Source organism: Drosophila nasuta, chromosome X, assembly GCF_023558535.2.
Source record: "Drosophila nasuta strain 15112-1781.00 chromosome X, ASM2355853v1, whole genome shotgun sequence".
Taxonomy (NCBI): Eukaryota; Metazoa; Arthropoda; class Insecta; order Diptera; family Drosophilidae; genus Drosophila; species Drosophila nasuta.
Genome location: NC_083459.1, coordinates 9,336,615 through 9,349,632, shown reverse-complemented (window position 1 = coordinate 9,349,632; position 13,018 = coordinate 9,336,615). Strand labels below are relative to the sequence as shown.

The 13,018-nt window shown below is 36.1% G+C and overlaps 1 protein-coding gene across 4 annotated transcripts in view; it reads left to right on the top strand.

Annotated features, from left to right (window-relative positions):
* Positions 1–12,798, top strand: part of LOC132796795 (carbonic anhydrase-related protein 10) — a 59,087-nt gene extending 46,289 nt beyond the window's left edge. Inside the window, exons 7-11 of one of the 4 annotated variants that reach the window (XM_060808091.1) lie at positions 4,194–4,289; positions 4,361–4,582; positions 10,820–11,003; positions 11,865–11,924; positions 12,007–12,798. In XM_060808091.1, the coding sequence (XP_060664074.1) occupies positions 4,194–4,289; positions 4,361–4,582; positions 10,820–11,003; positions 11,865–11,887 (525 nt within the window). In that variant the 3' untranslated portion in view covers positions 11,888–11,924; positions 12,007–12,798. Of the gene's footprint in view, positions 1–4,193; positions 4,290–4,360; positions 4,583–10,819; positions 11,004–11,864 lie in introns of all 4 variants that reach the window. The other 3 variants (XM_060808092.1, XM_060808090.1, XM_060808093.1) reach the window with 3 other exon arrangements.
* Positions 12,799–13,018: the final 220 nt, after the last annotated feature.

Genomic DNA, 13,018 nt, shown 5'->3' with positions numbered 1-13,018 from the left:
CATTTAAAAGGGGTGGTGGGTATCTCATAGTCGAGCACTCTCGACTGTACCTTTCTTACGTGTTTTGTAGTACTTTTTGCAAAGATGTTTATATTCACTATTCCACTAATTTACGAACCATAAAAAAGTTTAATTCAAACCACATTTCACGGATTACACAAATATCGATCTTTTTAAGAGATCTGCCAAAAATAGCAAGTCCAAAAATAATCTAAAAATGGAAAATTGTTATATTGACAACTGAATGCTAAATTGTACATTGTTTTTCATAAAAGTTATATATTTCTTAAACTTGCAATACGAAAAGTACTAGAGCATATAGCAAAGATTGTTTTCAAGTAATTTGCAATTCACATCAAAATTTTAATAGTTTGCGATGTCAGGAAATTCTACTCCATGCTAGTATAAAGTCGATAGCAATATATTTATGTGCACACTTTGTGAAATCTACTTTACTAACACAATGTGCAAGCGATCAACTAACAATAATAAATATGCAAAATAACCGTCATATAGTTACGTTTCTGTAATACTGCTATTTTAAAGTTCACAGCTGCATATGTTTTAATGAATCATTGCAGCTTCGTCGTTTTGTCTGTGTTGTCGACTCTCGCAAGAATCTATAACACCTTGCTCATGCCGTTGTCTATTTGTTGACTTCTGCCAAGTGCTCGGGGTTTTAGAAAGGCAACAAAACTGATCATTTAGCGTTGGGGGGTCTTTAATGTTGTTGCTTCAGTTGAAGTGGCTGTTTGTCGAAGGCATAATTAGTAGCAACTGCTAGTGCTACAAGTACATATCGTAGGCATAAGCACACACACTCACACACTCGCAGGCAAAAGGACACAGGACACAGGACACGCTGGGCTGCGAGAACGAAGGATAAAGGATAGAGGAGAAGGCAGCTGCGTTGACTAAAGTGCTGCAATCTAATGTATGCTGTTGTATCTGTGTCTGTGTGAGACTGTGTTCGTGTATGTGCGTGTGTTTGCTTGTGTGTATGTGTGTGTGTGTGTTGGTTTGTGGGCCTACTAGCTACATAGGCTGTGTGTGTTTGTGCTCGCATTAGACAATGTCCCTTGTGCGTTGTTAAACTAATTTGCTTCATTTGTCTAGAAAACTGACTGACAAATTTCTTATACACACCCATGGACAAACACGTCAACAGGACTCGGCAAAGGAGTATCGGAGCAGCAGGCGGAACAGCGTTAAATTGAAGCCGTGTTCTGAGTGTTTCGTGTCTAGTCATTGGAATTGACCGAGGCCAGCTCGAACGAACTCGTTGCATGGATTAGCTTTGGGTAAACACAGTGGCGATTCAACACAATGGGTTTTCATAATATTTTATTTACTAAGCAAATATGTCTACGTCCCTGTGTGTGAGTGTGTGTGTGTAGGTTTTTGGTTTTTGTTTTTGTTTGCTAATATCTCTGTTGAATTTTAAAATAATTAAACTATTATCAGGGACAAACAAAAGGGAATTTCTACACTCAGCATATGTGAATGTCAATATTCAATGATCGCGCGCAGTATACAAAAACTATATCTAGAGTGCGATTATTTTGTCTGGATTGTCTTTTGGCTTTCACTGTTGGATTATTCTGGTCAACGCAGCGGTTGTGTCTGCGCCACAGCAAAGTTTGTGCAATGTGCAACGCTTTGGTTTTTGGTTGCTCTCTTGTTGGTCGACTACTTGCTCCACTCACTGTGCTGCCTCGATTCACACCCGCACACTCTCCCCCAACTCTCTTTCTCTTGGCAGTGGAATCCATGCTCTGAAAACATGTGTAATTGATCTGATTAAGTTGCCTTTTCACTGCGCCTCTTTGTCTACCATATACTCGTCTGTATGTTTAGATTGTATTAGTGTCTGAGCGGGTAAGAGATATATGGCGAGGTATGTCCCTTTGCCTTTTCCTTCCCCTCACTCTTCCACTACCATTCTGCTGGCCATTCTCCTCAAACAAACAAGCAAACAAACTGCTGTTTTCTGGCTTGTGCTGCTGCTACTGTTGCTGCTGGTGGCATGTGGTCTGAGGAGCTTGTGGCTGGTCGGAGGACCTTCTCCTCCTCGTCCTCCTCCACACTTGTCCTGGCCGTCGTTGTAGCTGTTGCTATGTATTGTTGTGACTGACCATGTTTATTTGCCACGGCCGCAGGTTTTGCTGTTTAATGAAACGGAAATCTAACATTTTAGTTTGTGGTAAATATTGTACAACTTTTCACGCACATATTGCCATCAGCGCAGACGGCAAATCGGTGTCTCGTGACTTTTTCTTTATTTTCATTCGTCGTCAATTAAAATACATGTCCATTTATATTGCATGTTGTAAATCGATGAGCAACGCATATTACAGTCGAGGTTGTTTGCTAGTTAAACAACATTTAAGTTTATCTTTTTTCTTCACTTGCTTGAAGTTTTTACTAATATTCTTAACAATTAGTCTAGAAACTTTTGAACTGTTGGTTTTATTATCCAATTGTTGTATAACTTGTAGAACTTTTCGCAGTAATCTGCATTTACTGCGTCGCCAGGTCTTTAATGGCAATACTTACATTTTAAATAAATTTTTTTTGAAAAGAAAATTTTTGAAAGGGAAACAATACTTTTGAGTGGAAAAATAATTGAATAGTTTCATGACACAAGCAGGTGCATTTTCCGTTACATGTTAACATAAAATTTTTTGGCTATTGAGTTTGAGATCTTTCAATATTTAATCGCACAATTGACAAACAACCAAGATGATAGCTACAGCGTAAAATAAATATTTTTAATTCAAAAATACAGTTTCAAACTTGGTGAAGTTTATAAAAGTAATTTTATGTTTAAGCCAAAAACTGCACATTTTACATTGCTTTAGAGTATCAAAACCTCCCACAAACAAAATTAAATTATTATCGCAAGAAAGATTAGTATAAATAAAGTATACATAAAAAAGAATAAAAAAGTAATTATTATATTACCATTATTGTCAGCAAACATAAATTTGAACGACATTTCTTATTATCTAAGCTTTTCCATAAAAATAAATACTTGCCTTGAAAAAAAAAGAAAAAATAAATAAATAAAATTTGAGAGCCTTTCGATCTTACAACAAGATTTTCTAATTTCAAAAACGATGATTGAAGATTGAAATCTAGTTTAAAAAATTTTTAAGTCTGCAACTCTAGCTTTGAAGATGTTTTTTTTTTATATCAAAAAGTTCTTACGTAAAGTTCTTCTTCTGTGTACATATTTTCTTATGTTTTTCAGTTTTAAGAATTTTGTAATCATGATTTCAATTAATAATTCTTTTCATTAATATTTCGAACAAAACTCTTTAATTTCCATATTTTATAATATTAAATCGGAATGACTTCCACCTATATATTTATAGCTTTGTTTTGCCATCAGTTGTGTTCTGTTTCAGTAATGCATGCGTAGTCTGCTTTTGTTTTCGTAAAACCAAAGTGTAAATGCATATTTATTGCGAGTCAGTCTGTGATAAGGTGAAACACCTTTTCGATCAGTTTTAAGCTTTTAGGCACCTGCTGCTTTAACCTTTTGCTAGTGTTGGTCAGAGCATCCGTCTTCAATGTATAGAATATACACAGATATACACATAACATATGTTGGCTTAAGTAAAAATATCTGACACCTACTTCTACTTCTGCTGCTCTATGTATCCGCCAGAGTTCGTCTGGTCTTATGGAGATATTCGTGTAAACATTTCTATGTGAGTACACGAATATATTTAAGTATGCTTATGTACAAAATGTATCTATGCGTGTGTGTATGTGCTGCCTTGTCTGTGTTCTGTTGATAGTCGGGATTATATTGTGGCAATTTATGCGAAACAATATATGCTTTAGCCACGAACAGCATCAGCTTCGCCAACCCCAACCCCAACCCCAACCTCAGGCCAAAGAGTGTCGCCAAAGCTCGGTCGAAGACCAAGCACAATTCTCTCCCCTTGACACCTAGCAGTTGTGCAAACAAAACAAATACAAGTACGTTGACTACGTTCTAAATATATACGATAGACATACATATGTATGTATATATTTTTGGGCTTGAATTGAGCAAGCATAAAGTTGACCATGAGAACAAATAGAATTCTGGAGAGGATATTATATGCCCAAACTCTACCTATGAATATCTTTATCAGCTCCATCTCTTTTAATTCTGTTTATTGCCATCTCGTATTTTGCAGATACAAATATTCGGATATAATTCACAGTTATATGCAAACTTCTCCGATGCCTTGAATCGTGCCCAGGGCATCGTTGGCATCTCCATATTGTTGCAGGTAATAAATATTTATAATAATTACATATGATTATATTTCCTATCATATCGTATTCGTATTCAAATTCCCAGTTGGGCGATCTTTCCAATCCGGAGTTGCGTATGCTTACCGATCAATTGGATCGCATTCGTTATGGCGGCGATGAGGCATTCGTCAAACGTCTCTCGATTCGCGGACTTCTCCCCGACACGGACCATTACATGACCTACGATGGCTCAACAACGGCGCCGGCTTGCCACGAAACTGTCACCTGGGTGGTCCTCAACAAACCAATCTACATAACAAAGCAACAGGTAAGAGATACATCTTTCTTGTCAAACTGCTTTTAATAATTTAATCATAATCAATAAGGAATACATACAGTTGGGCGCACATGTTTGTTGTAAAATCTTTATTAATTGCTATTATATACATCTTAAAGGAACAAATATTTCAATAACCACATATTTTTAGTTTTTATTATTTTTTATTTAAAAATGAAATGTATAATTATGTTTATTGAAAATATTAAAAAAAATAAACCATTCTAAAGGAGTTATTCATATTAAATAATTTGATTATACAAGTAGATATGACTAGGCCTCTCAGCACATTAAATGCTGACATATATAATATATAAGGTTGGCAAAAAAGTCTTGCGGTATTTCCGATAGGTGTCTTTGCAGGCGCGTAGTTCTAGTTCTATTCGTCGCATCGGTTCATGCTATACCTTTTTGGAAAGCTCTTTCCACGCGCTAACACGTATTGTTGTTTGTTTTGAGTCGTTCGTGAGTTATAGCGTCACAAACATGGAGCAAAATAAAGAGAAAATACGGCATATTTTACAGTACTACTACGATAAAGGCAAAAATGCAACTCATGCTGCCAATAAAATTTGTGCAGTTTATGGACCCGATACAGTTTCCATTTCCACCGCACAACGATGGTTTCAACGTTTTCGTTCTGGTGCGGAGGTGGTCGAAGATGCGCCACGGTCCGGAAGGCCTGTCGTCGAAAATTGCGATAAAATCGCCGAATTGATCGAAAGAGATCGGCATAGTAGCACCCGTAGCATCGGCCAAGAGCTTGGCATGAGTCATCAAACCGTTTTAAACCATTTAAAGAAGCTTGGATTAAAAAAAAAGCTCGATGTATGGGTGCCACACGACTTGACGCAAAAAATCATTTTTGACCGTATGGATGCATGCAAATCGCTTCTGAATCGCAACAAAATCGACCCGATTTTGAAGCGGATGGTGACTGGCGATGAAAAGTGGATCACTTACGACAACGTGAAGCGCAAACAGTTGTGGTCGAAAAGCGGTGAAGCGGTGGCCAAGCCTGGATTGACGGCCAGGAAGGTCATCTGTGTGTTTGGTGGGATTAGCAGGGAATCATCCACTATGAGCTGCTCTCCTATGGCCAAACGCTCAATTCGGACCTGTACTGCCAACAACTGGACCGCTTGAATGCAGCACTCAAGCAGAAGAGTCCATCTTTGATCAACAGAGGCCGAATTGTCTTCCATCAGGACAACGCCAGGCCAAACACATCTTTGGTGACGCGCCAGAAGCTCCGAGAGCTCGGATGGGCGGTTCTTTTGCATCCACCGTATAGTCTGGATCTCGCACCAAGTGATTACCACCTATTTCTGTCCATGGCGAACGAACTTGGTAGTCGGAAGTTGGCCACAAGAGAGTCCTGTGAAAATTGGCTCTCCGAGTTTTTTGCCAATAGGGAAGCGAGCTTCTATAATAGGGGCATTATCAAGTTGGCATCTCGTTGGGAACTCGTCATCGAACAAAACGGCACATATTTGACTTAAATCGCATTATTATAACCAATTTTATGAACAATTGAAAATTCAATAAAAATACCGCAAGACTTTTTTGCCAACCTTATATTTGTTTACACTATGGTACTGTTCAAGTATTTTTCTTTTATATTAAAAATGTTGGATGAAATATAGTAGTTTCTTACATTTCATGTAGCCTTATAATACTATTCTTAGAAAGTTCTTCTAGAGGTAATTTATTTATATACTTATGCTGAATGTTACACGAATAAAGGGAGATGAAGATATGTAACAGAGGTGGAGGCTAGGCGATAGACCGTATCGGTATCGGTTGGCATTTGCAAGTCAATAGGCACAAAATGATCAGTACCGTCCTCAATTATTCATTTATATAAATATTCACAATAGATACGAGGGTTGCTATTTAAGTTTCTGGCCTAGGTCACTTTTAGCCATATTAGGACCAATTGGCTATTTCCCAAAAAAAGTTTGGACTTTTATCGATAAAAGCTCCATACAACTTTTTCATGTGCGACCACGATTGATATCGATAAATGATTAATCAAAAACTTACCTCGGCAGAAAAATCGAATTAACTCGTGAACACTTTCGAGCAATAATTTTTCACAACTTTCGACTTGGATTATTACGACAAGAGTGCACCGATGAACTTAAATCTTTATAAGGCGATGAAGTGCCATCCTATAGCCCTGTGAAATACTGGTTTAATGGATTCTATCGTGGCCGATGCTCGCTGGAAGACGAAGGTTGTGAAGGTCGTCCAAAAACAGACGTTGTGCCAGAAAACATTGATGCCGTGCGTGAACTGATAATGCTAGATCGTCATGTGACATATCGTGAGATAGAGGCATCCTTTGACATTTCTTCCACCAGAATACATTCGATATTGCATAAACACCTGGTCGTAAAAAAGGATTGTTCTCGTTGATCCCGCACAATTTGACAATTGCTCAAAAAGGCTTGTGTGGATTGGTTCAAAGAAATTTTGAAAAATACATTCCCTGTGCTTCAAAAGACATTTATAAGATCGTCTCAGGTGACGAATCATGGATATATGGTTATGAGCCCAAAACAAAACAGCAATCGACCGTGTGGGTCTTTGAAGACGAGCCAAATCTAACGAACCTTGTTCGTGGAGGAAGCACTATTCAGCAAATGGTCGCCTGTTTCTTCGGTAAAACTGGTCATGTGGCGACTGTTTCGCTTGAGCAATGTAGGACGGTCAATTCTGAGTGGTACACCATAATTTGTAAGCCTGAAGTCCTTGTAGAAATTCGAAAAACGAACAAGAAAAGGTGGATCATTCCGCACCATGACAACGCGAACTCTCACACACCAGCTCAAATCCGGGCCTTTTTTTGCGGTCAAAACGTGAAATTCATGGGTCATCCACCGTACAGCCCTGACTTGACACCCAATGACTTCTTTTTATATCCGCACATCATCGAAAAAAGGCGTGGTCATCGATTTTCGATGTCAGAAGATGCTGTTAAAGCGTTCAAAAACTATGTTTTGGAGGTACCTCAATCAGAGCGGAAAAAGTGCTTCGACAATTGATTTGAGGGCATTCAAAAGTATATAAATCTTGCTGGAGAATACTGTGACAAACAATAAATCCATTTTTTTTTATAAATATTCGCATTTTCATTATTAGGCCAGAAATATAAATAGCAACCCTCGTATATGTAAATATACAAGTAAATAAGCGAGTTTATCCTCAGGGAGTGATGCACATAGGCGTATGTATACGAACCAAATTGCAAACTATTTTTAAAAGTTGTAATTCTTAACAAATTTTATTGAGAATTAATATTGACATTTTGTGTATATATTATATGCCTATTTTTTTACAATTTTATTAACAAGTTTTTTAAGCTGAAGTGCAACGTGCCAATTTGAAATGACAGATTTTAACGATTAGATAAAATGCATTTGCAATAAACAAATTTAATTGGCTGGTAAAACAGTGCCCACAATATTGCTTTTTAGTACACTTTTGAAACACGTAATTACTTTAGAAAAACATTTACTAAATATCTTTGTTGCTACTAACAAGAAAGCTCGAAATATTAAAAATGTATTCAGTTGCTGATTACCGTTACCTCAATTAAATATGTCTAGCGTAAGCCGATTAACTGCATTTTAAATTTGAAGTAGTAAGCCGCCTTCGTTGACAAAAATTAAGCGCATAATAAGCCAAAGTAATAAGAACGATGAATGTTGTGGTACAGAGTTTAAAGAGTATCCATTAAATTTGTATTATTTTTTTACCCGCTACCCGCTACCCGGCCGAAAATGTATGTAACAGGTAGAAGGAGGCATCTCCGACCCTATAAAGTATATATATTCTTGATCAGCGTCAACAGCTGAGACGATATAGCCATGTCCGTCTGTCCGTCTGTGTGTCTGTCCGTCTGTCCGTATGAAACACTGGATCTCAGAGACTATAAGAGATAGAGTTATAATTTTTTTTCGACAGCATTTGTTATGTTTGCACGCAGATCAAGTTTGTTTCAAATTTTTGCCACGCCCACTTCCGCCCCGCAAATAAAAAAAAATCGAATAACAAATTTACGCACTTTAGGCCGTTACTAGATTATTACTATGATGAAAAATAAGTGCATTAAATTTGTTCAAGCTAAGTGCTTTCGTAGTTTAACAGAGCCGCGAATTGGTATAATAACATTTGATAATTTAATATGTGGGGTAGTCTAAACTTAAACTTAAATTTGCATCCTGCTGATAAATTACTTCGTTAAGACTGATTACTGTTGTTGCTACTGTTCTACTTTTGAGGACTGATAATCTACTTCTTATTGCTTCACTTTTTCTTATTGATGATTTACTTCTCACAACTGATGTTCTTCTTTTGATGATACCCATAGCTTAGTGCCTATCCAACCGATACCGATAGAGTCTATCAACTAGCCTTCATCTCCGTTACATATATTTAATAAAAATACGCTTGTGCACACAGTTAATTGTTTGATGACATTGTTCCTATAGGATTAAGATATGCAGCCATCTGAATTGGCTGTTTCTTCGAGAAGTGATTACTGCTCAACGGCGACAAATTTAATGAGTTAATTGCCATTTCTGATTAGACCACACACACATACACACAATCGCACAGAAAGTTGCTGGCTGACTCCGTCGATAGACTAGAAAAACGTTTCGCACTTTTCCTTCCGGTGTTACTTTAATTTGGTAAATTATGTTTGGCTCGCAAGGTGCCGTGCAGTGTACGGAGCCAAACGAGTTCCGAGTTGAAGCCTTCGCCGATGCCATGCAGCCCCTAAATTACATCGTCGTTGCAATGTCTGTCTAATCCTCGTGCTCATCCCCATCGCCCCATCGCAATCCTCTCTGCTATCGCCGTCGCTTTGCTCTCAGCTTCTGGGGCTGCCGCAAGTTACAGCCATGTACTCATGGGTGCCATTGCGCTCTCGTTGCCGTTTTTATGAGTCTGACTGGACTGGCGTCCTTCTGCTTTTTGCTCCTCTGGAGTTTGCCTCGCTTATTGGAGTAACCATGTGCATGTGCATGTCCCTGTCCAACTCGGTGTCTGTGTGTGTGTGTGTGTCTGTGTGGCAACGCCTCGCTCACTTTATCTCCGCAGTTTACATTGTTTACATGTATGCCGACGGCCTCCATCTTTATTCCTTGTTCAACTCTTCGTTCCATCCCGGAGGCAGCCAGCCAGCAGTCAGCCAAGCCCTTCTCCCAGCAAGACGTGCATGTTGGCGTCTTTATTACGGCTTTGTACTTAATAAACATTTGTATTACATTCGTGTTTTTAGCTCGCTCTCCAAAATAAAAGAACACAGAACAAAAAAAGCGGCCATAGCTTATACTAGTAGCCACCACTTTGTTATTATTTCTCTTGTCGTTTACGTTTTCGTTTTCGTTGTTTTTTTGTGCTTCTGCAGCTCGAGAAAAAAACTTAATTTAAAACTTTAATGAAATTAGTTAATAAAACAAGCGACACACAAAAGCAAGCAATGTGCAAACATTGTATGGCCGGTCATCTAATTTTTTTTTTTGGTTTTTGCTGGCCTCAAATTATGCGGTTTGAGTGTTTCCCTTGAAGATAATTGCGAAAATCTAATTATTAGAACGTAGATAGGTGGACAAGGCAAAGGTATAATCTGACAGGGCTCGAATTGCGGTAACATTACGCTCTATAATGTATACCAAAATGGATACTTTGTTGGCCATTTTGATTTTAGCTTTACTTATATTTAACATGATTTCTTGTTCTTTAATTGAAGACATGATTTCTAAAATTCTTAATTAGATTTTAGTTATCTTAACATTGATTAACATCTTCATCTGTGTTTCGCATTTAGTATTCCATAGCATTAGTATAGTATTGCTTTTATCTTTAATTTATAAATTTTTACTAATTGTATACATCGTTACAATACTTTAAATAATACAGTTGTAAGATGCATACGAAAATAAGAAAAAAATATAATAATAATTAAAATAACAAAAAATAATAAGATACATTTAAAATTTAGTTTTTTTTTTTTAATTCAATTATTTATACAAAGAATATTGATTTTATTCATAATTGAAAATCAGTTGCTTAGTTTTCTTTGTGCACTTTAAAAATGGGTTAGCAAGTGTTTCACGCTTCCAAACATTTCTTGTCATGAACAGGTCTTTATATCGAAACATAATAAGATTATAATAAAATGTTTTGCCCTTTGCTTTCTTCATTCGTTTGCAGTTGCATGCTCTGCGTCGCTTAATGCAGGGAAGTCCCGACCATCCAAAAGCACCATTAGGGAACAACTATCGACCACCACAGCCGCTTCTGCATCGTCCGATTCGAACAAACATTGACTTCAAAGCGACGAAAACAAATGGCAAAACTGCCTGTCCCACCATGTACCGTGAGGTCTATTATAAAGGTAAGTAGGCGATCCAAATTGCAAAGAACATAATATTTTATACACTTGCGACATTAAGAATAGCAATACCATCAAAAATTCAGCTTAAAAAATTGTTAAAAAAAAACATCATCTTCAAATAATATTCCAGACTGTTGACGCAAAAATTATTTTATAATTATCAAAATACTTAATCGAAGTTTGGAATGTTAAATGCAGAATAACATGGTTAGCGTCTGTAATCTAATAGAATTATTTCTTTATTTTATGTTCACTATAAAAAAACTTTATCGAAATATCGATTGAATATTAAGCATCACTGCAAAAGAAAAATGCATCGTCAGAAAACGAAGTTTTTTAGGTTCTCTCTTTCTCTCTTTATCTCTCTCGTTTATATATAATTTTAATGAAAAACAATTCATGAACTTATTATTAAAATATAGGATAAACCTGGAATAAAATTAAAAAATTGTGATGCCTTCTTGCATCAACACAACAAAATTTGTTGTTAAAAAGAAACATTAGTTATATGATTTATGAAAAGGGTACAAATATAAATTGATACTATTTTAAATTTCGCAAATATATATTCATAAATATTTTGCTCAGATAACTAACACGAATCACACACAATTTATTTAAAAGCATGTTTCTCAGCTCCGAAAATAAAACCAATTTAATTAGCATTTACCCCTTAACTGTGTACAAATTATTTCTTACTTGATAGACTATGTGCCTTAAGAAATATGTTAGGGTATTAAATAGTCCAATAACTTGGGTGAAAGACAGCACTTTCGAAGTGCAAACACACACACAATTTAATTACGACTTTCATCTAATTAATTGTTCTTGGTCTTCATCTCTCCTTTCGATTTTCTGCAGCGACCAGTTGGAAACAAAACTAGAGATCAATGACAAACCGTGCAATAAATAATACGAGACGTGAGTAGAGCGTGTGGCGTGCAACAGGAGCTTCCACTAACCTTATATACAGTTATATTGACAATGATCGAAATTGTTGCAGAAATAGCAAAACGAAAAAAAGACCCAGAAATGGCGAAAAGTGGCGCAGCATAGCAAAAATGGAAAATGAAATAAGAAAATATAGCTATACCCAGGCATATGGAAAACAAATACTCTACTAATAAACTAGCATTAAATGTGAATAATTTTTTTTGTCAATCAAGTCTATGTGGCTTGTGGAAGTGTTGTTATTACCAATTTTTTTTTTGTTTAATTTTTTTTTTTACTTATAATTCGATACAATTATATGGAATTTGCATATTGTAAATGGAAGGTACTGTATAAAAACAAAAAATGAAAAAAGGAAAAACAAAACAGAGATCATACGTTGCCGAGTTTTTTTTTTTTCGTTTTTCGTGTGTAGTCATAACAATAAATTTGGCGTTAATCTAATGAAAGTCACAATTTTGAACCCCTTTCCCACCACCAATCCAGGGGCGGATTAGGAGATATCGATAAAGGATACATTTAACAATCACTTTCAGGAGTTGTCAAAATTAGTGTGTGATCAAGCGAATAGACTCAAAGTTCTTGTTTAGAATAATGAGGTTTGAAATCAAAATATATTGAAATATGTAATAAATAACAAAATCTCCCAAAAACAAAAACACCTAGTCTTAATATATTCTATTGCTTTCTGTTCTTACATATAGCTCGGCAAATTTGTAGCATTCTTAATTTTCGATGATCATAGCCATAATATATACATATATATATATTATACATAGAAGCAATGGAATTAAACTTTCCAGAAAACAAAAATTACAAAAGATGGTGAATTAATAATTAAAATATAAGTATTGAATGAAAACCCAGGTATTTTTATTAGAGCACAGATTCTTGCGTAAGTATATTATGTTTAACTGGCAAAAAGATTTTGCGGAAATGTGTGTTATGTCCTTATATTATTGTGCTTCTCAGCTGTTCATTTTTAAAGAAATCTTTACAGCAAAATGTGCTTAATTCAACAAAAACATCTTGAGTCTTGATTATGTCATGTTAAAATTGAACCA